Raw genomic sequence first — 26,596 nt, 5'->3', positions numbered from 1 at the left:
CCCGTTCATTCTAATTTCACACGCCTTTATGCTTTCACCCTCAACACCCTACTCCTTCTTCAGTACCTTATTTTGATAACGCCTACATTAACTATACGGAGTCACAACAATTCATAGTTCGAATACTCGTCCGCCATCAATATGGATTTAGATGCGGGGTTGAAAGTGTCCGCCCGCTTGAAAGCTTCAAGGCTCACCGCACTCCCGGTGGAAATATTAGACAAAATCGCCTCATGTGTTCGTTAAATCATGGATATATCCTTCCAGAACATGGCCTCCAGCTGACAGCAGTCCCAGCTCTACCGGCCTTCCCAACTCAACAGTCTAAGTAGAACCTGCAAACAGCTCAATTCTGCCATGCAGCCCAGGCTCTATAGAGAGCTTTCTATCGTCCTTCCCCGTCCTTGGTCATCGGCAATGTTCTTGGAAGCCCTTCTCGATTCTGGTGCTGAAGGGTTGCAGTTCACTAGAAGTATCATCATCTCTATGCAGAATGATAAATTGGGGGCACCATGTGAATCGTACGACCCTGAGGATGACGGCTTGGACTTCGGTGATGGCGGTAAATGGGAGGACCAAGGGGATGACTGTGGTCAATGGAACTACCAACCTAAGGTGCTGAACATCCTCCTACGGCTGCTGATCAGCAAAGTCCCGAACGGGTGCCTACAAACCTTCCGGTGAGTCGTTCGTCCCGCCCAATCTTCGATCACAATAGCGCTCATTCTTACACACGCAGTTGGTGTCACGCTACCAGAGTTTCGAGAAAGACGCTTGAGCTTGTCGCTAGACGTCACGGTCATTGCCTCACAACCCTTCAAATCTACAACATCTTTCCTTGGACTTTCGAAGCGGACTTTTCCGCACTCACCACACTTGATGCTGGAGGTATGCATCTGAACTTTGCATTGTCTTGGGCGTCAAAGTCTGTGGCCAGCAGCCACAACTCGTTGACTCATTTGAAACTTGGCTGCGAGACATTTCTTGCGCAGTCATATCTTGGCAAAGAAGATTTCTTGACCGCGAGCGAAGCATCGGACTTTACCCAAGACCTGGATGATGGTATACGCAAGAGCCTTCCAACCCAGGGTTCCAGCAAGCTTGACGAACAATCAAGTCTACGGACGTCGATTTTGACTCTTCAATCGCTCCACCTCGTTGGGATTGATTGTGGCATTACCCCCAAGATTGGAGCACCCACAATGTTGGACATTCAAAAGCTCACTTCGCTTTGCTTGGAGTCTTGTTTCAATTTGAGGCAAGGCTTCCCCACGCTATCTCCTCAGCGAATTCCAGATGCGCCACCGCTATTACCTCAGCTTCGTAGCTTCAGACTAAGACAAGAATGCTCCGACGCGTCATTTCAAGACGGCTTAAAGGCCTTCCTGCTTGCCTCAAAAGGGCTTGTACACCTGGCTGTCCTGCTCGAAGGTTCTGGTCCCTTCTTGCCCCCGGATTGCTTCGTTGGCAACCATGGATCAACTCTGCGGACGTTAGTTTGGGACCAAAGACAAGGTGCTCGGACAAAGCTTGATGAATCTACCAATACAGCTACTGCATTTATGATGTCTAGTTCCCTTGACAAGATCGTTGAAAATTGCCCTAATCTACGAGAGCTTGGGTTGGCCGTGGACGCTCTCACCAGTGGAGACCATGCGGTAAGTCAACTATCGCGCTGTTAACAGAAGACAAAGGCTTATTGATTCGCAAGCATCTTTATCAGTTTAGTCGGCTTAAATACCTCAAGACTTTGAATATCCGCAATTTGCCAACCCAGAAAGCAGATGCGGAGACCTCGTCCTTCCCAAGATTCCATGCAATGATCGCAATGGACGTTGCCAACGCGCTCTTATCATATGGCTCATGTCTTGAGACCCTTGGACTTGGCTCAACCACGTGGACAGATATTTGGCAAGGACGGTCACGTGATTTATACCATCGTCGGCGCGGGGTAAAATTCTGGCAGAAAAATACTTATTTTTAACAAAAAAAAATTTTTAAAAAAAAAAAATCACAAACTTATTTTCTATTATAGAATCTCAGATCTGCTTATAAAGATTAATCGCGACACTAAGATTTTGTTGGAAAAGGCGCATTGAATTACACTAACATGCTATGGGGTTTTTTATGTTCGGTCGGAACCCCTGAATTTTACCCCCTGCCAGACGATGGGATACTGCACCCGTACCGAGATTTACCTTTGCCCTCGAATCTTCCACCTCGACTACCCTGTCAACCTGCGAGGGAAACGCCAGCCTCTGGTAACTCAAATAGCCCAGGGGACAGCCACTGAGGCGAAGGAATACTCTTCGAATCTGCGCATCTTCGAACCGTATTGGCTTGCTTAAACACGCATTGGAGGATTTGCCAGTTGAGGATAGGAGTCCAGAACTTCGGACACAGTGTGGCTTCTGAGCACGTTCCATTAGCCTTGCACTGAGCTCCACGAAAGAAATGTTGTGCATATGTTATGATTTCGGACCCAATTTCAGATCTTCAGATGTATGCCTTGCAGAGTCGGATTGCTAGTAGAGTGGTATGTTGCCGTGGAGAAGTGCTATGGCCAAGGGCCCAGATCTGCGGAGCATATTTTTAGCATAGAGCAACGGCATACAATGGCATTGCATATCCTCGCCAGATACTGAAAGTGTGTTACGACCATGCAGTCTTCGTTGCATTCATACATCAAAACTTGCAAGTGATCCATTTGGTCATGCCCAGAGAACCCTTCCAACTTTGAAAGCAGAGTTGGGCATATCGCACAAACTCCATTTTGACATCTAATTCCTGCATCTAAACCTTCATCTCGGACAAGCCATGCTTCCAGATAATAACATACGGTGTAACACCGTCCTCGCGGTAGTTGAGGAACACGACCCTGCGAAGCAACGTTAATATAGATTCGAGGTTGGCAGTCCAATAGATTGGAGGAGACCCCATACATTCCATCGGGATCCATAGACTCGCCGGTGTAGAAGTCCAAGTCGGCGAAATTGGGCACGATATGCTTGGTGTAGTATCCCTGCACGCCCTTCTGGAACCCCTTGATAAAGTCCTCATCCTTGCCAGCTTCCTTAAGTTTCTCAACCACCTTCTTCAAATACCCTGTCCATCGCACACTGAATCAGCATCCCTTGCTCGGGCTGACCACCCCCTCCTACGGTAGATCGGAAGCCCAAACGCACCTTTGAGTTGTCCCTGGAAATCCTTCTTCGTTTGAAACGCCCTCTGCCCACTCGACTCATCTCCCAAGTAGTTCAACCTGAACCCATCGACCACATCGATGACCTGTTTGGTCCCCTCCTCGAGCGCCTCCTCTTGTTCTTCGGCAGAAGGGTTTGCGCCAATGTCGATGTTGTCAGCGCCCTTTGTGACCTTTCTGCAGTCGACTTCGTAAACGACGTCGTCAACGTTCTTGAGGTTGTAGGTGTCGGAGATGATTTCGTCACCCGTGACGATGTCCTGTGATGCAGGAAATCAGTCATTGGGCGCTCAAGTTGCGAACTCTCTGGGCAGTCTGCCATGCTGGCAAGCGGGGCTCCATGCGGTGAGGATACAAACCTTGTAGATAATCATGGTGAGAGCTTTTAGATCGGTGGATGGATAAAGATGTCTATAAGTAATTCGAGAAGAATAGTCCCTAGGGAAGCCCAAAAAGAGTTTTATTAAATTTCGAGCGAAGACAAAAATTTGTTCAGAGATGGGCAATTGAAATCCGTAGTGGGGTGAAAATCGCGGACGCCGGGCATTAGCCGCCAGGAGGGCTTACTCTATCGAGTTAGACAAGGATCCCGGAGAGGCTGAGTAAGGGTGGCAAATTGGTGACGTCCAACCAACCGCAGTCAAAGCACGAAAGTGCATTTCATTGTTACCCGTCTCTACACACTCCTTTGCTTTTCATTCACGCTGTCTTCGCTGCCCTCACCGTCGGAAATATCACTATACAAACCTCTAATAAATCTTACCATCTCTGAGCTTGATTCCCACTGGGCTTTTGTACTTCCAGGCCGCAAAGGCCCAACACCCGCCGCGTGCCGAGTCAGCAGTACATCCATTGACCTCAGTGAAAGCCAGATGGCTACAGCATCGGCCATGATTGACTTTTCGAACCTTCCGCCCCTCCCAGAGTACCATCTCACTCCGCTTCCGTCCTTACTTCCTCCAATACCCGACAAGCTCCTCACTCTCCTATTACCAATCTTCGCCTACTGGGCCCTCTCAATGTTCTTCCACTGGATCGACACAAAAGATTACTTTCCACAATACCGATTACACACACCCGCCGAAGTCTCAAAGCGCAATCGGGTCTCAAGATGGGAGGTCATACGGGATGTGCTGATACAGCAGGTCGTTCAGACGGCTGTTGGGTGGGTGCTTGGCATGACGGAACCGGACGACTTCTTTGGGAAGGAGCAGTATGATGTGGCAGTGTGGGCGAGACGAATCAGGATTGCGGAGAAGAGTATACCAAGATTGCTGGCTACTGTGGGCCTGGACGCTAGGGGGATTGCCAAGACTCTCGGAGCGTCGCATCCAACGCTCGCCGGTGCGCTTCAGGGAGGGCAGTACCCGTCGCTGGAAAATTTGAGCGCTGTTGGCAGTGCTTCAAAAGTGGGTACGCCAGGCTTTGCTGGCTGGGAGCTCATGCTTGCTTCTGCCATCTACTGGGTTCTGGTACCCGCCCTCCAATTCGGGCTGGCAATTCTGGTGGTGGATACATGGCAGTACTTCCTGCACCGGGCGATGCATATGAACAAGTGGCTCTACAGTACGTTCTTGGAAGCTCTGTTTTGAATTGCAAACTGCTGACCGGTGGTAATAGCCACATTCCACTCACGCCACCACCGCCTGTATGTACCCTATGCCTACGGTGCCCTGTACAATCACCCATTTGAAGGATTTCTGTTGGACACGCTTGGCGCAAGTATAGCATACAAACTCGCTGGGATGAATACGCGACAAGGAATGGTCTTCTTTGCAGGCTCAACTATTAAGACTGTCGATGATCACTGTGGATACGCTTTGCCCTGGGACCCTCTACAACACATCACGTCAAACAATGCCGGCTACCACGATGTGCACCATCAGAGTTGGGGCATCAAGACGAACTTCTCACAACCATTTTTTACCTTCTGGGACCGACTTCTCGGCACGGTTTGGACCGGCGGAGACGTATCTGCCCGCTACGAGCGCTCGCGCCTCGCTGCACAAAAAGCTTTCGATACTGATAACAAAAAGACCACAGTTACACACTCAAACCCCGCAGACAGCGGCACCCAAGACCCAAAGCCTTACGAAAATGATCTGCGAGACGCTACCGACCTACCATCAATACCCATCAAAAACCGCCAGCCTGAGCCTCCAGCCGGAAAAGCAGAGCTCCAAGCAGCAGGCTCTCGTCAGCAGATCTTAGATGATAAGAAGGACGGCGGGCCGGGTGTCCTAGTCGATGAAGCGTATGAAGAGAAAGAGGCCAGAGGCTTCCTAAGGCGAAGTCCGAGGAAGAGAGCACCTAGTACGCTATCGTCCAAAGACGGCTTCAAAGGATTGAGGGATCGGGTACCGACAAGTATGCATGGAAGGGCGAGGGGCATCATCGGAGTTGATGGGAGCAGGTAGCAATCTTGTTCTAGTACCTCAAATGGTATGCTAATGGAGTGATGTTTAATTGTACAAAACCAACCTTCGTTCTGGGTTTGAGGTTGCATGCGGGCCGGTGTACGATTCCTGTATATTCTCCAAGGAATGGAGGTCCTTATCGTCGGGACATGGTGTATAGTCTTCTCAAATGAGGCGCTCGATTACAGGGCTCTACCCCTTCTGCATTGAAGGGGAGAAACACTTATAATCCAATTACGCCATCTGCCTAGAGTTTGTCATATCTTCATATGCTCCAGACAATCGCGTAATACAATAGATATCATAGCGTTCGATCGTCCACGTCTAAAGCACAAAAAAAGGTTCTTACGTGTGAAATTGTATGAGCCATTCATTGCTGGGAAATGTAACAACGGAAAGTGTGGATAATGCGGGTTCTCACCTGACATCCAGTGTGCTCTATCCATCATCATGAAAACAAGAACCAAATCCTGTCTACAGTGCACCCGAATTCCAACCCCCACCCCACCCACCCGCCCTCTAGATCCACCCCTCAACGGCCCTCAACCCAGGCTCCGAATACCGCTCACACAGCAACGTCGTCTGCGAATCCGGGCTCCGCCCCACCAAACACTGATAACTCCTCGCCCAATCGCTCGCCCTCTTCGCCCGCTCTCCCTCCACTCTCCCGCCCCTGTGGGCCAGGTAGCCCCCCATCACGGACGACCTCCTCCTCGCTTCCTGCGCCGCTTTGTTGCCGTCGGCGTCGGGCCGGGGGCGGTATGCGGAGTCCGTCGTTGTCGTCGGTGGTCTCAGGTAGCCTTTGATGATACTCTCTTCTTCCATCGCGCGGAGGGTTGTCGAGGAGTCGGATCGGAGGGTTTCGGAATCGGAAGCATCGTCATCATCATCATCATGGATCTCGTCTGCAGCTCCGCTATACCTTGCCGGTTCTCCTCCAGCGCGCGTTTGCTTCCCGTCGCCTTCCTCTTCCTCCTCCGCGATCGCGGCGTCCAACTCCGCCTCATCCGCCCGCTCCAGGCGCAGGGCGTCGCAGAAGTCGCACCCCTCGCCCGGCTGATGGCCCAGCACTTGCGGGGGCGCGTCGGGCACTCGTTCGTGCGCGCGGGTGTCCCTCCGCCAGCGCTGCACGCGGACGCGGTCGTGCGCGACGGATTTGCCTTCCGATCTCCATTTGGCTTCCCATTCCCTACCGGGGCAGGGGTCGAGCCAGGCCATGCTGGCGGGCCACGGATGGGCGCGGTGTTTCCGGCCCTTGACGGCCAGAGTCAGCGCGTTGACCGCGGCGGGGTTTTGGAAGAAGTGGCTCAGCGTGCAGGCCGGGCAGGTGGGTTCCATGCTGAGGATGCTGCTGGTGTCGGTGGTGCTGGTGAGGATGTCTTGGTAGGGCTGGAGGGTTGAGAGGAGGCGTTCGGTCTTTCTTGAGATGAGTTCCCGGGGAGCTATCCTCAGCTTGTCGAGTTGAGGGCCGATCTCGTGCGTGATGACTTCGGTCAGCTCGTCGATGTATTTCTGCTCGAACCAGAAGTGAGCGTTGCAGAAACAGCTCGGGGTAGGGGAGAATTGGCTTCGACTTAGCGGCACACCTAGGGCGCCTACGACACTGGAAAGCATTGGAGTCTCCACGGGGAGGGAGAGGGTGTGCGTGAGGGCGGCAATTTGGGACGGCTGTAGCGTGGAATGGCTGGGTGGTGGACGCCCCCAGAGGATGCGGCTTGCGGTGGTCAAGAAGTGTGAGGGAGCGCGCTTAGAGGTTGAGCGAAGGAGGCTGGTGGTGGAGGATGCGGGAGTTGATGTTAGTGGACGCAGTGTGGAGGCCGTAGAAGCGGATCGAATAAGCTTGGACGTGGAGGTTGCGGTTGAATCACGTACAGCAGGTTTTTTAGAAGTTCTAGAGGCGACGGTTGGAGGGCGCACAGTGGAACTTAAAGAAGGAGACGAGCTTTCGCGACTTGTGGACGCGGTGGAGGCGGACCGCATCAGTTTGGACATAGAGGTCCCGGAGGTGACGGTCGAAGCACGCACGGTGGAAGGTTTGGAGGTTGAAGCGGACGTGCTTGCCCTACTTGAGGTCGCACGTAGGGTGGAGGAGGACCTGGATTGGGGGGCAGACGATTCATAGATGGATGAGGCGGAACGCAGTGCAGAATGCACGGTTGATGATCCTGAGCTGGTTCGATGGAAGGGCTCATACATGGATGAGCCTGCAACCGAGGGGTTGCGGGAGATGGTGCTGCCGAGACCCATGGTCGCTGGAAAGAGGATGTGAGTGAGTCTCGAAAGAAGAAGACTTACGTGTTTGGGTGAGCTTTCTGACCGAATGATCTGACTGGCAGAGCTGACTGAGATGAGTGAGTGAGAGAGTGAGAAGGGATGTTGCACACAGCGGATGGTTGGAGAGCAATTGGGAAGCAGAGAGGCGTCAAATGTAAGGACTGCTTCCTCGCATCAACTTTCTGGACAATGGCATAGTATCTTTGTTCAAGATTCAATGCATTGTCAGTGGCATTTTGTTCAGCTCGAGGTCCGCCTTCTAGCAGGACAAAGGACCAACGCATTGTTAACAGAGGTATCTGGACAAAGACAATACTGTACGCTCGTTGCGAGCAGAGGCTTGGAGAACGGCAATTGGAACGGGATAGTCGGACAGAGGGAACGCAAGACAATGACTTGTGACATAGCCTGAATCGTCCAGCACAGAACAGCCTGGCTGTCGTGACCGAAAAGTGTCCAGAGTTGTTTGTTTCATCTTTCCCCAATCGAGTTGGATATGTTCTTTTGACTTGAAAGCTCCATCCGTGGGTGGATGAGGCAGATCATGGTACATCCTATCTCTCAACGATGCCAACGACGTTTGCCTCAAAATGTTTCCGCTAAACTCGTTCCACACCTGTGTTCATTCGGAGGAGCGACAAATTCTTCAGCTGCATCATACGAGAGCCAAAAATTCCAACTGCGTCTGTGTAATCTGCAATCCACGAAGGTGGATTCATTTCAAGCTGGAAACTTATGCTGGTCCTAGCGCCAAATTCGAGGTTGAGAATAGCGATTGCCTGCCCTTGAAGTGAAAGGCAACGATGTTTCACTCGAATCAGCTCACATGTTTCCATTACAACAGCTTGAAACCATTTGCATATTCAAACGGCGCTCTAGGTCTTCTTTTACAGTACCAGAAGGTATGAAAGGGAGACAAAGATGGAAGAATGCACATTTGTGCCGATGGGAGACGAAAGACCGCCCCACGAAGCCTAGCGGGCTCGAAATCTTCGATGGACAGGAGAAGCAGAAGCTACTGATAACAAATATAAGACTTCCAGCAGGCTTAGACCCCGCTCACTGAAAGACGAGTAAGACGTGCCCTTTTTTGGGCCTTCGAAGCCTTTCCGGGGGCCATATTGTCTAATGTTGTCCGTTGTTTTCAGGGGTTCATCCTATTGCAATTGGCACAGTCCCTGTTCTTGAACCTATTTTCACCGTTCACCAACGGAAAGCTACAGGAGCCGTGCCAGAAAATCATGTCCAAGATCCTCGCTTGTTGCATATCTGTAAAAGTCATACTGGAGGAGCTTTTCACTGAAAAGCAAGTCACGGCACGACAAGTAACCGTCGAGGAGCAAGGTACAACACAACCTCAGCAATTCGTGTACGGAAGCAGGGAGTAATGACGTCCTACGTAGGATGCAATCCTTAAGGGAGGTTCAAATCTGAAGCAGAAAAGTTCCGGAAGTAAAAGTACCGGAATATGCCCAGCTTTAGCAGGCGTATCTCTGTAATCACCGCTCGCACTTGGTGCGGTCGGATCACGAGTATCTAATCGAGTCCTCAGATCGAAGCCGACAGAGACTGATGAGAGGCAGAGAAGCAGAGTCTCAACCGGCAAACGGAGAGACAGTGAAACGACCGTTGAAGTACGAGTACGAGGTATTCTTGATCTTCATCCCCGCGTAGATATATCAGCAGGGCCAAAACTGTCTGTGTTGAAACAAGCACTCTTCTTTTCCTTCTTCTTCTTCTTCGTCTTATTAGGATTATTCTTATTTTGATTGTTATTCAATATCGTTGTGGTGAGCCAATAATAAAGTATCGTATCGTAGGTACTTGACATCTCTTGCCAGAGACCTGTCGACAGAGTCTCGATGCGCCACGCCAAATACGCTAAACTCTTCCGAGACACCGGGACACCGAGAGAGCCAGATCCTTTTACCGACCCGCCAAGTGCGAGGGCTTGGCACGAGAGCGTTGGAGCGATTGGTTGACAGTGGTTCACTGCTGTTGCGTGGTGCAGCTACCGGTAAGGCCGCGTTGCACTGCCCGGAAGATCGTCCACCTAAATTTAGATGCTGCTGCCGTGCCCCCCCAGCAATCTCGAGACTTCATCATTGTTCCACCACATTCATGCTCTCGCTCCTGCTTGATACTCACACTATCCTAAACCTCTTCTCTACTATCAACAGCAGTTTCACCGCATGGTTCCTTAGCTGATAACGGCAATAGTCATCGTTGTTGCGGATGAAAGAGTCGGGAAGATCGGAATAGCCAGGAGAGAGTCAACATAAGCGACCCATCAGGCAACCGTTTGTGAACAAGCAAAACACCAACGACTGGTCATCATTGAGGTCCTGCATCCTCCAACCTCATCTACCTACGACATTCGGAAGGCCGACATAGACGATTGCGTGTTTCGCAACTCATCACACGATACCATGACTACATTCAAACTGGAACCTTCAACGGAGTCATCTCCAGTAGGCAGTTGCTTCGATCCGGACAGCTTCATCAATTATGACCAGACTGTTGTCCCAACTCCATCCATCTCACCTCTATCCGCTCACTCCAAGTCTGTCAGCACTCCCACGTCGTCAACAAACAATCAGACTTCGCGATATCCAATCCAATCAACCCAACAATTTGCCGGTCCAAGCCATCAATATGAGCAATATAAGCAACAAGCTGGTCTGCCGGTCGGTGCATTGGCCAACACTTTTGCTCTCAATCAGGTGGACCAATTCAGCTATGGCCGGAATCAACAGTTCTATGGCACAATGCAACCATCAGATGGATACTTCGGCATGGACATAAACACCGGCGACGACTACTTGCAATTTGGATCTGCTCTTGGCTTGGGCTCCTCTATCGATATGGATATCGACTTCAACAACTCTCCGACCAACGACTTGCCTGTGCTGAACTCCAGCTTCGTCGACCCGGCTGCCATCGGTGGACAGGAAAGCACGCCGCAATCCCTTACAACCCAAGCTCATCCAGGTCGCGTCTGGCCAGGTATGCATCAACAGCAAGCGGCTTTAGCAAAGGCTCAAGCCGAAGCTCAGCAGCAACAACAACAGCAACGAACCTTGGCAACACAGAAGCCTTTGCCTTCAACGCACTCTCGTCAAGCCAGCCGCAACGGAAGCACTTCAAAACCTCCTACTGATCCAATCGTCGAAGAGAGCATCTCTCGCCTGCTCAATCAGATGAGACACAGCAGCGTTGCTTCGTCAAACGATGACGATGCTGCCACGCCAACAGGAAATGGTACCCTTTCAAACAGTGCTCGCATGAGAAAAGACGAGGAGGACATGGATGAGGATGAGAGGCTGCTGGCAAGTGAGGAAGGGAAGAAGCTGAGCAGCAAGGAGAGGCGCCAGCTGAGGAACAAGGTCTCCGCGAGGGCTTTCCGTTCGAGACGAAAGGGTATGACTCTTGGTAAACAACGCAATATGAAAATTTCTGACATCTACATAGAATACATTGGGCAACTAGAAGGAGAGATCGCCGCCAAAGCAAGCGAGGCCGACGAATTGCGAGCGAAGAACGAGGAATTGGTGGCAGAGAACACTCGCTTGACCGACTTGACACGCATGCTTTTGTCATCGCCAGCTTTCTCCACTTTTTTGAACGACCTGAGTGGCACTGGGGCGCCTGCGTCGATGCCAGAGATTCCACGTCCACAATCGCAAACTCTAGCTTCTCGACCTCCATCCGCCACTCCTCGCAAAGACGTCAACCCAAACCAGACCACCCCCGGTCCATTACCATCGCAAAACTCAAACACCCACGTTGGTATGACCATGATCCCCGAGGAGAACCCTTTCCAATACAACGGTGCCGAGTCTGCGAACAACGGCTGGACTGACAGTAATGTGGACTTCCGTGGCCTCTACGACGCTCAAGTCTACGCTGTCATTGAACTGCCCCAAGGTCCAGCTGTCGACTCGATGAGCTTCGCAATGCTCCACGGCAAGACATCCAACTTCGTTGGCTCCTACTCTAGCGATGTCTTCAAGGATGAGCCCGCAGAGGTCGAGCCTATGCCAGCATCAGCCGAGAAGATCACAATGCCCGAAGTCATCGAACGCCGCCCGCAAGAGGTCGACATCGACGTCTCTGACCCTGCTTTTGCTCTCTTCATCGACCAACCATGTACCTCTTCGAAGCCAGCTGCGATGAAACCTGAAGATCGCATCTTTGGCGAGATTGAGCTTGAGAAGGCTTTTGGCCGACTTGAACTTGTCATTGCAGAAGATCCCGGCGAGCCTCAAGAAGTCAGTTCAGCGACCATCGAAAGGTTTGAGCGTTTGTGCTCGAGGCTTGATGCAGCTTCGTCAAGGGTAGCTGCCATCACCTCGCACCTGTGATTTCTTTATCATCGGTGTTTCGGGTTGTGAGGGGGGGGGGGTTCTCATAGTGTTTATCATGAATGTGACGGCCTTGCTTGTGCTAGATGATGTATCATCTCTCTTTTCTGATTCTGATGGTGGTTATTGATGGCGGACTCAGCTCTGCCATCTCTCAACGGCCTCTTTTAGTTGTACTTTATATAGACTACAACCAAACAATTATCTATATCAAACTTCACTTTCCTCCGCTCAGTCTTCGACTTCCCTCGTCGATACTTTCCCTGTGTCCGTAACCATTGTTTCCCTTTGTGTTCAAACTTACCGCGTAGGTATGACGTTCCTTCGGACATCTCGGCGACACCCGTTGGCATGACCAAAGCCGCAATTTTTTCGAAATCTTTATGGTTCCCAATGATTCCCATTGTCTTGATTTCAAAGTTTTCGTGGTAGCCATGCTGGATTTTGGATCCTTGTCTTCCTTTGTTACCAGTCATGGAGTTCTTACTCCCTCGTGCCATTTGCCGGCTGAAGCCCGCAAAGCCACCCCACCTTTTGCCTCGAGGCTGGCCCAAAGAACGTCGAGGCATCGCCTCAGCTGTAACAGCTACACAGCAACCGGTGCCCTTCGATGATATTCCGCCATTCCCATTCCGCACTCCACCACAACCACATCCACTGACTGAATCGCCCCCTACAACCCGCAAACAGCCACTCCGAGACGCAAGACCCTTCTCCGACTTCCTGACCGACAACTTCTCGCGCCAACATGACTACCTACGGATCTCTATTACCGAACGCTGCAACCTACGTTGCACATACTGCATGCCTGAAGAAGGGGTGCCGCTCTCCCCGGCTTCACACCTCCTCACCACGCCTGAGATATCCTACCTCTCCGCGCTGTTCGTCTCGCAGGGCGTCACGAAAATACGGTTGACAGGAGGGGAGCCTACGATTCGGAAGGACATAGTGCCGCTCATGCACGAGATCGGGAGTCTGCGAAGTAAAGGGCTGAAGGAGCTATGCATCACAACCAACGGCATCGCCCTCCACAGAAAACTAGACTCCATGGCAGAAGCAGGCCTCACAGGCGTCAATCTCTCCCTCGATACCCTCGACCCCTTCCAATTCCAAATCATGACTCGCCGGCAGGGCTTCTCCGCCGTCATCCGCAGCATTGACCGAATACTCGAAATGAACCGCCTCGGCGCGGGCATCAAGCTGAAAATAAATTGCGTCGTCATGCGCGGTATCAACGAGCGCGAGATTATTCCCTTTGTGGAGATGGGACGGGATAAAGATATCGAGGTTAGATTCATCGAGTATATGCCATTCGATGGCAACAAGTGGGCGAAGGGGAAGATGTTGAGTTATAAGGAGATGCTGGGCATGATTAGAGAGAGGCACCCGAACTTGGAGAAGGTGAGAGATGAGATGAATGATACGAGTAAGACGTTTAGAGTGCCGGGGTTTAGGGGGCGGATTGGATTTATCACGAGTATGACGCACAACTTTTGTGGGAGCTGTAATCGGTTAAGGATTACGAGTGATGGGAATCTCAAGGTTTGCCTTTTTGGAAACGCCGAAGTTAGCCTCAGGGACCTGTTGCGAGAAGGCAACAATGGGCAACCAATCGATGAGGAAGCGATGGAAGCGATCAAGCAAGTCGAGATGGATAAAAGGCAGGCGCTGCCGGGAGATGTGCAGCCGCTAGGGTATGGTGAAAGAGAAAGAGAACTTTTGGGACTGATTGGTATGGCGGTGAAGAGGAAGAAGGAGAAGCATGCTGGCATGGGCGAATTAGAGAATATGAAGAACAGGCCGATGATTCTGATTGGTGGGTAGGCGGATTCTCGTTCATTGAATGTCGAATGTGAAGAGACGAATGTATATCATGACTGGATCTCTCTTCTGCACTTTGCGATACGACTGATGTATGTGGAAATTTTCTGCCGCTCTCTTTCCCTCTGCGCTAAGATGACATCGTGAAAGTGTGTTTCTGTTTACTGACTTTGGTGGGCTCAGACAATCCACCTGCCAGCGCTTGGCCTACTCCAATGCATCTCTGTTCATGGCCAGCGCCTTTTCTAAACAAAGAAAGGAGGCCAAGGTCTACAACTCTCCGTTTAGCGACTACACCCCTCGCTGTGCCATTACACCTTTGGTTTGGCACGTACCAATCCATGACCACCATCCGCGCAATCTCCACCACATCTCCTAAGACACCACCTCCGGAGTCATCTTCGACCTCTTCTGCGAAATTGGCCGCTTCGTCCCTTCCACATCTAACATCCTCGTCCGAAATCCACCTCATATCCACCAGCGCCAAGTCCGTCACCCACCGCGTCGCTGTCGCTATCGGCCACGTCCGTTTCTCTAATCATAAACCTTTGGGTTTGATCCGTCAAAATGCCATCAAAAAGGGTGACGTACTAGCTGTCGCCCGCATAGCCGCTGTCCAAGCCGTCAAGAAAACCAGCGATTTCATACCTCTAGCGCATGGCGGCGTGCCTGTTGAAGGGTGCATCGTACGTGTTGAGCCGGTCGGTCTTTCCAACTTTGACACACAACCCGAAAGTTACACTTCGATATGGGAAGAACAGGGGCTCGAGGAAACATTGCAGCTTTCTGAGCCCATCGGGGTTTACGGAGGCGTCCGCATCTCAGTGCAGGTCGAGACGACGGCGAGGACGGGCGTAGAAATGGAAGCGCTTACCGGAGTCATGGGCGCCGCGCTGACAGTTGTGGATATGTGTAAAGGTGTTGACAAGGGGTGTGTCATTGATGATGTTAGAGTGGTTGGGAAGAAAGGAGGTAGGAGTGGTGGGTTGGGCATCTGGCGTGAGGGGCCGGATGAGCAATCAGAGGGGTCAAAGGGGGTGAGTGGTAACTTGACAGAGACGGAGAGAGATACAGGAAAGGGGCCAACGCAGTTGGTGGATGAGGTTTTGGAGAGGGTGGAGAAAGAAGGCGTCTTCGAACAAACGGATAGTGAGAGATCGAGAAAGGCGAAGACATGGAAAAGGTGGACGCCAGATGATGGAACCCAATAAGTGTAAAGCAGGCAGTACACGCCGATGCAGCGAAGTTCTTGCCAAAAGTCTCAGTGCCCGCCGCCGCAACTAGCACAGCCTCCGATAATCCCAACAGTCCCTCATCAGGCGGTGCTCTTGGGGAGAACAAGTCTTCCGGACGAGCGGTAAAAGGGGAAAGAAAGCGATGGCAGCAGTTCAATATGAGACCCGGACATTACCTCGATGGGCTCGATGGGTTGGGATCAAAGGACGTGATAAGAACCGCGGTGGAAAGCTAGACTGTGAAGCTGGGCGGCTGACCGCTCAAGCTTTCGAGCACTTTGCACGGCAGATGGCGCAGAAAGGCAGTACTTTCAATGATCCCTAAGACGAAATCGACTTTGAGAAAACTCCGTGAACAGGGTCACATTCTTCTGGCACCGCGCCTGGACTGTAGGACTTCATTCAGAATTATCGCTCCTATACATGACTTTTGCTACCTTCTCTTACCTGTGAGCCAGCAGCAAAAGTGGATCGGAACACAAGACAGATGTTTGCGTTTTTCATGGAGTGAGCAGTTTGGGAATCCACTACATGATCGGGTCATCAGATCTCTCGTGTTGAAGCATTGGTGGACCCCAAGATTAAAGCTCACCACTCAAAGTAAAAACCTGTTATCTGGCTCTATTCTATGGAAAAGAAGCAAACAAACCACTTGCTCAGGCAATGCTGGCTTTGATCCTCTGGATCGAAGTGAATGCAACAAGCGCGCTTCTGATTGGCGCGGCGTGACGGAATCATTTGCCAAACTGAAGTCTTTTATAAACACTCACTTTTCGAGATTCCCAGAACATTTCCCACTCAGCCACCACATACGACCTCCAAAACTACAGGATCTTGAAGATAGACCTAGCTAGGCATCCGTCTCAACTCTCTTTCTCGTCAAAGCTCAGCACCCATCCATCTGTCAAGCACACCATTATGGCGGAAGAACGACAGTATGGTGTAGTCCAGGTAAGCCGCCACCTCACCCATATACAAGTCCATATTTACTGTTCCAAGTCTCAGCCCCCTTTTGAACTCACGACTAACTCGCCGCCAGCGCTGGACCGAGAAAGGCTTCGGATTCATCTCGCGCCCTGACTTCGGCGACAGCCTCTTCTGCCACAACAGTGAGACCCCCAACCGTGCCGCTCTGGTACCCGGATCTAAAGTCTCCTTCGTCTACGAGAGTGATGAGAAGGGCGGAAAGGCGAAACAAGTTCTGATCGAAGAAGCTGTAGTGGAGAATGATTCGGCCCGCGAGATGGGAACGGTCAAGAGATGGAACGCAGAGAAAGGGTTCGGTTTCATCGGCCGTGCTAACGGCGGAGACGACGCCTTTGTGCACAAGAAGGAGTGCGGGGGCAAAGATCTTGTTGAGGGCCAGGCTGTGTCGTTTGTATTTGAGGAAGGCCCAAAGGGCGCTTCGGCTAAGAATGTTCGCGAAGAGGAGGGCGGTACCGTGACAGAAGAAGTGCGTGAGATGGGAACGATCAAGAGATGGAATGCCGAGAAAGGATTTGGTTTCATTGGTCGTGCTAATGGCGGGGACGATGCCTTCGTGCACCTGAAAGAGTGCGGAGGCAAAGACTTTGTCGTAGGCCAAGCTGTCTCCTTTGCATTCGAGGAGGGCCCGAAGGGTGCTTCAGCCAAGAACGTCCGGGAAGAGGAGGGCAGCATGATGATGGAAGAGGCTGTTGAAGAGGACGAAGGCGAACGTGAGCTTGGCAAGGTCAAGTCTTACAATGAGGAGAAAGGCTTCGCGTTCATCGGCCGCTGCTCGGGTGGCGACGATGTCTTTGGCCACAAGCGAGAGTTTGGCAGTGTTGAGCCATACGTCGGGCAGCCAGTCTCATTCATCCTGGAAAATACCGAGAAGGGCGACACTGCTAAGAAAATTCGCAAGGAGGACAGCGTCCCCGAACCCATCCTTTCTGACGAGGGTCGTGAGTTCGGTACTGTCAAGGTATGAAGTTTCCTTTCCATCTTCGACTGAGGCCAACAGCAAGAAGCCATCCTGACGACTTGATAGAATTTCAACATGGAGAAAGGGTTTGGATTCATCGTCAGAAAGAAGGGAGGTGATGATGCGCATATTCACGAGAAGCAGTGCAACGGATTGACTTTGGAGAAGGACATGTGTGTCTCTTTTGTCTGTGAAGACAGTGGAAAAGGACCCGCAGCAAAAGATCTCCGTCAAGAGGACCCAGCACGCGTCGCACGAGTCACTGCCAAGGTGCATTATGGCAAGGTCGAGGTGGGAGCTCCCTCCTGCTGAGCACCTTCCTTCAATCTCTCTCTTTCCATTTGCTGACTTGTATCCACAAGCGCTACTTGGACCCTCCAGACACCAAACCAGACAGCGGCTACGGTTTCATCACCCCACTCAACACGACCAGCTATGGAGCACCTAAGAAATACTACTTCCATATGTCGGAGATCGAGACCCCGGACGAGTACGGCGGAATCGAGCCTGGTACCAGCGTATCCTTCACCATCGCTACCGCTCGATCAGGCAAAGGTGTCCAAGCCGTAGCCGTCACCATTGCAGATCCTCCGAAAGAAGACAAGGAAAACGAGAACCCTATCCATGCATCCTTAGGTGCCTTGAAAGTAACGGAAGCCGACGATACGGGTGATGCTGCTGATGGGGATACCTGGGGAACTGGAGGAAGCGATGCCTGGGCTTGAAGCTGAAAGGACGTGTGAAGACTCATGGCTGCTGAAATGTCGTTGGCCATACTGGAAGCCTCTATGATGTTGGCTTCATCCGGTTCTAGCCCCGGCTGGACTATAGAGGCTATCTAGCTAGTCACCATACTCCATCCATAACTCTTGACATCAACTCTAGGCCATGTTTCTCTCTTAGAATCTCGCCTACTGTTTGCGCGCAACTGATATGGAAAGCGTACAGCGTCTCCAAGGGATAGACGTCTTCGCTCGCTAGCACCCCCCCACCTCCACCATCACGGACAAGCACAAACCCTCCACTCTCCCACCGCCATCCCACAAACCACGCCCCGTCCAGTCAGTCCGCATGGCCACTCGGATCGGAACAGCTCGGCAAACCCCGCGGTACCACCCCCGACCCTCTTGCATTGTCAACGCGAGTATATAGAGGTATAGAGATACAGATATGTTAAGGTGTGTAAGTTCGGGCTTTTTTGTCAAAGGGAAAAGCCCCGTACCTGTTGAATGTTTAGACTCGTATCTAAAATTTGGGTAAAGGTCTGATCGGAAAGCTACCATTCCTCGTTTCCTCGGTCCTTTCATCCGACTTCTTCGTTGCTCTCATATCTTTCTGTCTTTGTGTCAATCTCTTTCCAGACACCACTATGGCATCACAGATGCATGTTGACCCGGCGCATATGCTCTGGCTCAAAGCCAGGTCGGAGCCATCTATGCTGCAGTCATGACAGGTAGTGTCCTAATAACTATTGCCGTTCCCCTGCGTTTCATCTCCAGGTCGGTGGCCAATTCGCCATCGTGGTGGTATGATCACTGTATGCTCGTTTTGAAGTGTCGTTTCAACTGATGCTCGCATCAGGGATGATTGGGCCGCCTTGGTCGCACTTGTGAGCCTTGCTATCATTCCCAGCACCAGAGCGACTCGTCACTGATAGCTTCGCCGCCCGGATCTTCGGCTGGGCCGGAACAGGCATACGGATAGGGGAAACCAAAGACCTCGGCTTCGGTCGCCGTATCGAAACGTAACTGAAGACGCCGTGGAAATTGACGGAGTTCTCAAAGGTGAGGACGTCTGACATTGTTAATCAATCCTCGATCAAAAGTATTGACCACTAACACCAGACCCTCAGGCATCTCAAGCGACTCAATTGGTCTACTACGTCGCGCTGATCTTTATAAAATCTTCACTGCTCTTACTCTACTATCGTATCCTCGGTGTCAACAAACGGTTTCGGATCAGTATGTATGTCGTAGCTGTGATCTGCTGGGCGACGTTCTTTGCGATTTTCTTGACGAGTGTGTTTAAGTGCACTCAGGTACGCGCGTCGGTGAGTCAATGCTTACTTGCAAGCCCTCTACTCCCAATCCAAAGAGCTTTTCAGTCGCTCCACAACACCACCCAACAGTCAAGTTCCGGTATCTATCCCATACAGCTTCACCACCTGCTTTCGAATGCTGACCCGCTGACTCGCCAACCATCTTCCACTGGGAGCACACCATCCCCGGCGCCCACTGCATCGACCTGACCCCCTACGCCTACGGCAACGGCATCGCCAACCTCTTAACCGACGTCCTCATCCTCATGCTCCCCATGCCCAAGGTCTGGCGTCTCACCAACATCAGCCCGAAGCGCAAAATCACCCTCACCGGCGTCTTCCTGGCGCCTTCGTCTGCGCCATCTCCATCCGCATCACGACCATCCAAAGCTTCACCGCCAAAGACCCCCAATGGGCCCGCGTCGGCCTCGGCGTCTGGAGCGACCTCGAAACCTGCATCGACATCGTCTGCGCCTGTCTGCCAACCATTTGGCCGCTATTCGCCTGCGCTTCCCGCCATCGGACCACCGTCCGTCAGTCGAAAGCGTCATCCTCGTCGACCGGCGGCTCGGGGTCCGGTGAATTTGCGAATCCGGCGCAGTTGAGGTCTTCGGATGGCTCGACGCCGGGAACGACGCGACGCCGCCGTCTTTGAACGATCGCGGACACCAAGGTGGGGAGGGTGGCCAGCACCCTTTTGCGCGCTTGGGTGGGGATTTGGAGCTCGGGGAGGTGAAGGTGGGGCGGGACGGTGGAGGGTGGACGGTGGTGGAGAGGGCCAGTGTCGGGGCTGATGTGGATGGTTGATTGGCGGGAAAGGTCTTGAGCTATAGGCGTTGTTGGTTCGTTTGCGGCGTCGGAGGGTCTTTGAAAGGATTGTGGGGCGCGTAGGTAGTTAAGGGGCCTCTGTTTACTGTGCCTGTCCATATTAGCCCCCCACCTCAAGACATCACCTTGGGGTTATTTGATGGCACCAGCGTATTGTACTCCCACCGTGCTGTGCAGAAATCGCTTCTGTACGTATGTATGCGTGGAAAGAAACTTTATATCCAACAAACATAAGAGAATGTGGCACGAGTCATGCACAAAGGGCGAAAGGATCTGTTGAAATCGTAGTAGTCTCCCTGTTCAGGTGCGGTGCCAGAAAAAAACTGACCTGTTCACCAATCCTTTTATCTAATGCGTTCGTTATTCTACAAGGGAGTTGTTTTGAATAGGATCTATCCTTTTCGATCTAATGCCCGCACTCTATCCTGATCGATACCCACAGAAACGATAACCGAAATATAGAATACGAGAACCTTGCTTCTCTTCTCTTCTCTTCCTCTTCCTAGGATTTGAAAGAAAGATTTGGAAATCCCTTCTATATATGCACTCCTTTGCTACATCCATCCTCTCTCTTTCCCTTACCTCACCTCGGTAACTCAAGTACCCTACGCGGTCAGCATTCAGACCTCAGTCCAAAATACCGCCTACGAAACCACTCATTCGAAACAGCATCCTTGCCCAGTCGAGATGGTCCGTCAAAGTACATGCCTTACTTACACCATCATTGCTTCGCTTGCCTATCAGCACTCTGAACCTATCACGAGAGGGATCTCTAAGGAGAATGGGGGCGAAAGGTACTGGCCACCGCAGAGCAGATGTGTCAGCGATCCCGAAAGCTCCCTCTAAAGCAATAACCGCACTGTTGCAATTGGGAATCTTCGAATCGCGCTCGCTCCAGTGGGTGGGTACTTGGAGGTGTTTGATATATGTTCAGAGACGGTTTTGGGACGGTATACAAAGATGGGGTTCACCGTTATGATGGAGTGAGTAGCGAAGGTATGTGAAGGGAATTTGATATCAATGCGCCAGGGATCAGAGAAGATGGGTTAGACTTGATGCGGTCCGAGCTGTTGACAAGATTGAAATACCCTTCCCTAAGTATAGTACACACATGGAACGAAGTCCTACCCTGGGTTCTTCTGAACCGGAAAACTTCCTCCCAAAAAAAATCCGCCCAGGTTATTGTAACCCTCAATACCTCTTGCTTTCCCTTTGTGCCCTTGGTACAATCCCGCTCCCATTGCTGATATAAAGAATTCCCATGATATCCGAGATATATACCCCCTACCCCGAATTCTTCCAACCCTGCCTTCACTGACGGTACGAGATCAAATCAGAGTCATCTCAATCGTCGTCGTCGTCGTCGGCGTCACTATGCCCCTCCTCATCCCACTTGGCTGCGGCCACTTCGAGGACCTGCGACGTGTACTCCAGCTCTGCGATTCTCGGTGTTAGCATTCTCTGTTCGGACTGAAAGATCACACGACATAAAGCCAAGGAAGACAAAGAGAGGAAGAGTTGGGGTTCTGCGATCCAAGATTATGAACAGCATGGGAAAGGAGTTGGTTGCTTGGGGGATAGAAACTTACGGCCCCTATCATCCGGGATGTCGTTCAGAGGAGCGACCTCTTGATCAGACGCCCCGTCATCCGTAGGCCCACTTCGAGCTTTCTTGGAGGACTCCGCCGGAGCATCCTCTGTTGGCTGAGGAGCAGGTGCCGTTCTTGAAGCTGACATCTTCCGATCGTCCTCCGCTTCGCTCACTTTGGCGTCAGCTGTCTGCACCTTTCGCATTCGCCTCACAGGCTTGGCCAGAATTCTCCTCGGTGGGGAAACCTTCGGGGATGCTGAACCAGGCATACTCTGATCACCCTGGATCGCCTTCGGCTTCTCCGCTTCGTCACCCAATTTCTCGTCATTGCTCGAGTCACGCAGAAAGTTGCAGCCGCGTTTGCAATTTTGCTCCTTGGACGCACTTTCTTCAGTCTTCACGCCAGCTGGCTTCGAAGGCCCTTTACTTGAAGCCACGTTCCTTGAAGTGGGCGGCGTTGACGATGCTGTCGAGGGAGAAGTAGATGCTGGAGTCGTGATCGATTGGACCGACTCTGAAGTATCTCCGTCTTCTGTCACCTGTTTCTCTGACGACGACGTTGACGGAGGAGCCAACACTAGAGGCAGGATCGACTGGGTGGACTCTCTCTTGCCTCGATTTTCCGTCACCAGTCTTCCTGGTGAGGGAGATGGACCCGCCACTCTTTCCGAGATGGGCCTTGACTCTGGCCGCTTTCCCAGACGCGCGCTCCTAAGATCTGCGGCACTGTTCGTAGATGTTAGGTTCTGCGCAACTCCTTGCAATATGCTGGTGGCTGCATTCCCAGTCGGTGGCGTTGAGACCGGTGCTGCGTGCTGTTGACTCGACTGTGCCAAAGCACCACCGGAAGCCGAGCCCATCTCACCGCTGTTGGCCCCGTTTGTAGACGTTTGTCGAAGCGCGATTTCCGCCTTCTCACGCCTAATCTTGTCCTGGAGTTTCTCCTTGTCGACCATGCCAAGGTTGTACTGAGGCTCGATATGCATAGGGTCTGGAATGCCAGCCTCCTTGGCTTCCAGTTGCGGGTTGTCTTCTTCAAGATCCATTGGCTCTCCAACCGAGTCGGCCGCTTCGTCGTCGACCTCCATTTCAGCTTCGACATCAGAGCCGATCATGACTTCATCGAATTGTTCAGCCTCTTGGCTCTCCGCTGTATCCGCATCGACGAGCTTGACATCGCCGTCTTCATCCTTCTCTTCAACTTCTGGGTCGGTCATGGCTTGGTCCACGTCAACAACGCTGTCTTCCGCAACGTGTTGACTTGGCGAAACTTCCATCGACTCCCCAACTTCCAGACGGTCGACAGCGCTGCCAGTTCCAGTTTGCTGACTGGTCTGAGCCCCCACAGAAACCCGTCCTCGAATCTGCACTTCGGCCTGCTCGACGACTTCCAAGCCAGTCATGCCTCCATCGACATCGACGATACCGTCAGCCACGCCTTGTTGGTTCGCCAAGCGTTGGACTGTTTTGGCCCTCTTGGCCATCATCTTCAGACGAAGAGAGCGAACCCTACCAAGGACGGACCTCTCTAGACCTGGGGTACGAGACCTCGCGACACAGGGCTTCGCCAGACGCCGGATTCTCGAATTCCGCGCCCTCCCTGAATCGCGCACGATCGATGTCGTGGTAGACTGGTCTTTGCTTGCAGATACCACTCCAGCGCTGCCGATTTGCTTAGCAGTGGTCTCTGTCGGGGCACTGCCGGCACCTTCTTCGGGCACGGTGTGACCATCAGTGGGCTTTTCAAAAGTATCAGGCTCGAGTTGAAGGACTATCTTCTCCTCTGCCTCGATAGGCTTCTGAACACCGGTAGGCTCCTCGACAGACTGGCTACCGACTGGAGCACGCTGATCGTCGTCCGCGTTTTCCAGTCGATTTTCATCCGTGGCTGCAGTCACTTGGCCCGCTTGTCCCATGATAGAAGAGGAAACGACTTCCACCTTTCCAAGGAGCTTCAATGAAGCAGTATTCCGGTAGCTATCCTGTACCTTGCTGACTGCATTTCGTGGGCGGAGTACCACCGCCATCTGCTTCTTGGAGCTGGAAGCATGCTCAGGGACCTTGCTGCGGGTTGTAGATTGCCCTTGTAGAGCAGGTCGTTGGCAAGGTACCATCGCCAGCGATTTATTCGGTCCTTGCTCAAGGGCTAAGACTGGACGCTGGCGGATATCTCGTGGAGCGTCAGTACGAGTGGTGACCTCCTTAGGTATATATTTACCGCTTGGCACGGCAACTGTGATGTCGAATTCGGGTGAATGGACCACCACAGGGCTAAGATTGATGTAGAGGATGAGGAGCCCGAAGAGTAATAATTGCCAGTCGATGAGACCGAACCAGAAGCAGAGTACCAATATTACTGAGAGGTATTGAAATCTCTGTTATGGTTGATCAGCTTTGGTGTTGTGGTGTGAGGTTTTTTGCACTTACACCGCTCGGATCCTGAGCAGGTACTGGTAGCTCGTGCATCTCGGCAAGGTGATCCATATTTCGCAGATGTGTGTATTAAGGTGTGTAAGAACTGGGATACCTAGATATCCAGGTATGGTAGAGCAAGATAATCTTGGAACCTGCAGATAGTTCCTATCAGTTTCTGTCAAGGTGTATGAGTCTTCCTTGGGTTTCGTAAAGGTTGCATGTATGTGAGAACGTTGGCTGGTGAATGGCGGATGGTGGGTGGTGGAGAGAGCGGAAGATGTAAGAAGGTAGAAGAGAAGGGGAACCTTATAGAAGTTGACGGCGCTAGTACTGCGGTGTTGAGAGTGCTTGAATCATGCATAGTGAATGGAGTTTCGGTCCCGAGGTGCTAGAAGGAAAAGTGTGTTGGGATCGAAGTGTTGACGAATTTTTCAGAAAAGACGATCACAGAGGAATTGTGTACGCACCGCAGTGCTCCTAGCAAAGCAACGAGCGGTTGAGGTCAGTAAGTGCGTCGTTATTGAGCGCGAGCACCTTGATGACGCAAGCCAGAGTAGAAGCCGGATGGCAGCTGTGTGTGCTTTCAAGTCCAACAGACGTGGCTGTTTCAATGCTGTAGAAGATGGAGCGTGTGGTAATGGGGAAGGTCTGAGATGTTAGGTTATTATGTAGTGGAAAATTCAGCGCTAGTGGGAGCTAAGAGAGTTGTGTTGATTTCTTCGCATTCACCGTAGGATACCGGGGCGGTCAAGGCCCAAATTCGGCATCTTCACCTGCTTATTGTTATTGTTCAGGCATTCATCATTCACGCTTCCTGCCCCGCGCATTTCCTACCGAACTAGACGCCGCGTATACTTTTCCCTGAGATAGGAGTACTCTTTACTCAGTCTGCTTTCTGGCAGTACCAACCCTGCCAACACAGTCCCTTCCAGATGCCATCTTCGAAATCAACAACACCTCATTTTTAACATGTTCTAATTTGCGCGGGTCCAGCCTAGCGGGGTTGAGGGCTTCGAAGTGTGCAGGAGAACACTGCCTTGAATGGAATGAATTGGCAATTTTGTTTTGATCCTACGAAAGCCGTAGACCAGGGCAAGCTATCGGCCCAAGATCTGGAGGAAAAAAACACTCCTTCATGCGTCACTTCTCAATCTACTACTGTTAAGACTGTTGACTGTTAAAGAGCCCCATGGAGTGAGACATGACAAAGCTGTATAGCAAACCCACAAAAGATCCTGAATTCACTCAGGGGAGTCATCAGCTTCAAAGCTCATCTCCAAAGTAGTTGCCCCTAAAAGGTGTAATATTGGCCCATAGCGGTAGAACCTCCATGAAAAGCATCCACAAGATGAACTGCAGCTGCATTCGTGGACCCCGAATCTCCCATGTCACTTGCACTCACATTATTCGCGAAGCTCTGCAGTTGAATGGCTCTCGAACCTACGATGCCGCCCTTAGATACAATTTCTCCTGTTGATCCTTGACCCGGTGTTGCATGCTAGCAAGCGCCTTTTTAATCCGAGCACTTGAGCGGGCAAAAGCTTGAAGAGGTTAAGGGCAGCGAGGGCATCATTCTCTTGCTTTGCAACATTCTGCGGGCTTGGTTTCTCAGTCGATGGTGTACTCTCGCCGGCACTGCGTCCATAAGTCACGATATCGCCAATATAGACTGTGGGTTTAAGTCCCCATTCTTTCCGCTGTAAACCCAGTTCTTCCGATTGAGGTTTGAGATTTACTACAGGACATGTAGTCTGTTTTCGTAGCCAAGAAGAAAGTCGACAATAGGCAGGTAGAGACGTCGGATCTGGATCAGCACACCTAGGCCCTTTCGCGGGCGGCCTGGTTGCCAAATACATTCAGCATTCGTTAGTCGTGATTGCTAGGACCAATACTTACTAAAGGTATAACCCTAAGAGGATCACCCACATGGGAAAGCTTCATCGCACAGATGAAGCAACGGCCTGCACTTTATCAGGAGTTGTTAGTAAGGCGCGATATGGTTCTCCAGGTACTGGTTGTAGTATTGATCACGCAAAAGTCATGCATAGAGGGGGAGATTTCCCCAGCGAAGATTCTAAGTCCTCATGAGTCGACATAAACAGTTGGGTTATTTTGGGTGATATCCACCAAAATACACGACCGAAAAGATGGGAGCTCTTAGGACTGCCACTTTTTCTGGGCATTTGTCTATGCGAATTTGGAACCTTCAGCTTCTCTCTATGCAGGACCTTTGCTACATTACCTTGCTACCCTAATCTCGCCCATAAGGATCGAAGGGAAACCATGGGACATACTACTTACCCATTACACTCTGCGGGGGACACAGCGGGTCAGCTCAGAGTTAGCGTATTTTGGGGGCGACGAATCACAAAGCCATTCATAGCCAAAACAGCTCTCTGATTTGCTTGAAAGCTTCGTTGGTTGCGAGCGTTCGAATTGCCGTACCACAATCGTCCCACAAGACGC

The 26,596-nt window shown here is 51.7% G+C and overlaps 9 protein-coding genes across 9 annotated transcripts; 5 read left to right on the top strand and 4 right to left on the bottom strand.

Moving 5' to 3' along the window:
* Window positions 1-417: 417 nt before the first annotated feature.
* On the top strand, window positions 418-1,984 carry HO173_010053 (uncharacterized protein; the record flags this gene model as incomplete). The annotated part of the gene is made up of 3 exons (XM_037311939.1): window positions 418-680; window positions 740-1,658; window positions 1,712-1,984. The coding sequence occupies 3 exons, from the start codon at window positions 418-420 to the stop codon at window positions 1,982-1,984; spliced, it is 1,455 nt and encodes a 484-aa protein (XP_037161183.1).
* Window positions 1,985-2,793: 809 nt separating this feature from the next.
* On the bottom strand, window positions 2,794-3,576 carry HO173_010052 (uncharacterized protein; the record flags this gene model as incomplete). The annotated part of the gene is made up of 4 exons (XM_037311938.1): window positions 2,794-2,878; window positions 2,943-3,105; window positions 3,186-3,462; window positions 3,562-3,576. 4 exons carry the CDS (start codon window positions 3,574-3,576, stop codon window positions 2,794-2,796), a joined length of 540 nt encoding a protein of 179 aa, XP_037161182.1.
* Window positions 3,577-4,074: 498 nt separating this feature from the next.
* On the top strand, window positions 4,075-5,619 carry HO173_010051 (uncharacterized protein; the record flags this gene model as incomplete). The annotated part of the gene is made up of 2 exons (XM_037311937.1): window positions 4,075-4,768; window positions 4,823-5,619. 2 exons carry the CDS (start codon window positions 4,075-4,077, stop codon window positions 5,617-5,619), a joined length of 1,491 nt encoding a protein of 496 aa, XP_037161181.1.
* A 519-nt stretch (window positions 5,620-6,138) lies between these two features.
* On the bottom strand, window positions 6,139-8,177 carry HO173_010050 (uncharacterized protein; the record flags this gene model as incomplete). Its single annotated transcript, XM_037311936.1, has 2 exons — window positions 6,139-7,871; window positions 8,174-8,177. The coding sequence occupies 2 exons, from the start codon at window positions 8,175-8,177 to the stop codon at window positions 6,139-6,141; spliced, it is 1,737 nt and encodes a 578-aa protein (XP_037161180.1).
* Window positions 8,178-10,322: 2,145 nt separating this feature from the next.
* HO173_010049 (uncharacterized protein) lies at window positions 10,323-12,257 on the top strand (the record flags this gene model as incomplete). The annotated part of the gene is made up of 2 exons (XM_037311935.1): window positions 10,323-11,313; window positions 11,365-12,257. The coding sequence occupies 2 exons, from the start codon at window positions 10,323-10,325 to the stop codon at window positions 12,255-12,257; spliced, it is 1,884 nt and encodes a 627-aa protein (XP_037161179.1).
* A 474-nt stretch (window positions 12,258-12,731) lies between these two features.
* On the top strand, window positions 12,732-15,289 carry HO173_010048 (uncharacterized protein; the record flags this gene model as incomplete). The annotated part of the gene is made up of 2 exons (XM_037311934.1): window positions 12,732-14,073; window positions 14,262-15,289. The coding sequence occupies 2 exons, from the start codon at window positions 12,732-12,734 to the stop codon at window positions 15,287-15,289; spliced, it is 2,370 nt and encodes a 789-aa protein (XP_037161178.1).
* A 942-nt stretch (window positions 15,290-16,231) lies between these two features.
* Window positions 16,232-17,983, top strand: HO173_010047 (uncharacterized protein; the record flags this gene model as incomplete). Its single annotated transcript, XM_037311933.1, has 4 exons — window positions 16,232-16,264; window positions 16,353-17,258; window positions 17,325-17,549; window positions 17,621-17,983. The coding sequence occupies 4 exons, from the start codon at window positions 16,232-16,234 to the stop codon at window positions 17,981-17,983; spliced, it is 1,527 nt and encodes a 508-aa protein (XP_037161177.1).
* A 1,847-nt stretch (window positions 17,984-19,830) lies between these two features.
* HO173_010046 (uncharacterized protein) lies at window positions 19,831-20,223 on the bottom strand (the record flags this gene model as incomplete). The annotated part of the gene is made up of 1 exon (XM_037311932.1): window positions 19,831-20,223. The coding sequence occupies one exon, from the start codon at window positions 20,221-20,223 to the stop codon at window positions 19,831-19,833; it is 393 nt and encodes a 130-aa protein (XP_037161176.1).
* Window positions 20,224-21,468: 1,245 nt separating this feature from the next.
* Window positions 21,469-24,199, bottom strand: HO173_010045 (uncharacterized protein; the record flags this gene model as incomplete). The annotated part of the gene is made up of 3 exons (XM_037311931.1): window positions 21,469-21,560; window positions 21,714-24,090; window positions 24,143-24,199. 3 exons carry the CDS (start codon window positions 24,197-24,199, stop codon window positions 21,469-21,471), a joined length of 2,526 nt encoding a protein of 841 aa, XP_037161175.1.
* Between the last annotated feature and the right edge of the window lie 2,397 nt (window positions 24,200-26,596).

Source organism: Letharia columbiana (genome assembly GCF_014066305.1).
Source record: "Letharia columbiana isolate WasteWater2 chromosome Unknown Sc0000045_s0, whole genome shotgun sequence".
NCBI lineage: Eukaryota > Fungi > Ascomycota > Lecanoromycetes > Lecanorales > Parmeliaceae > Letharia > Letharia columbiana.
This window is presented reverse-complemented; position numbering and strand designations above follow the sequence as displayed.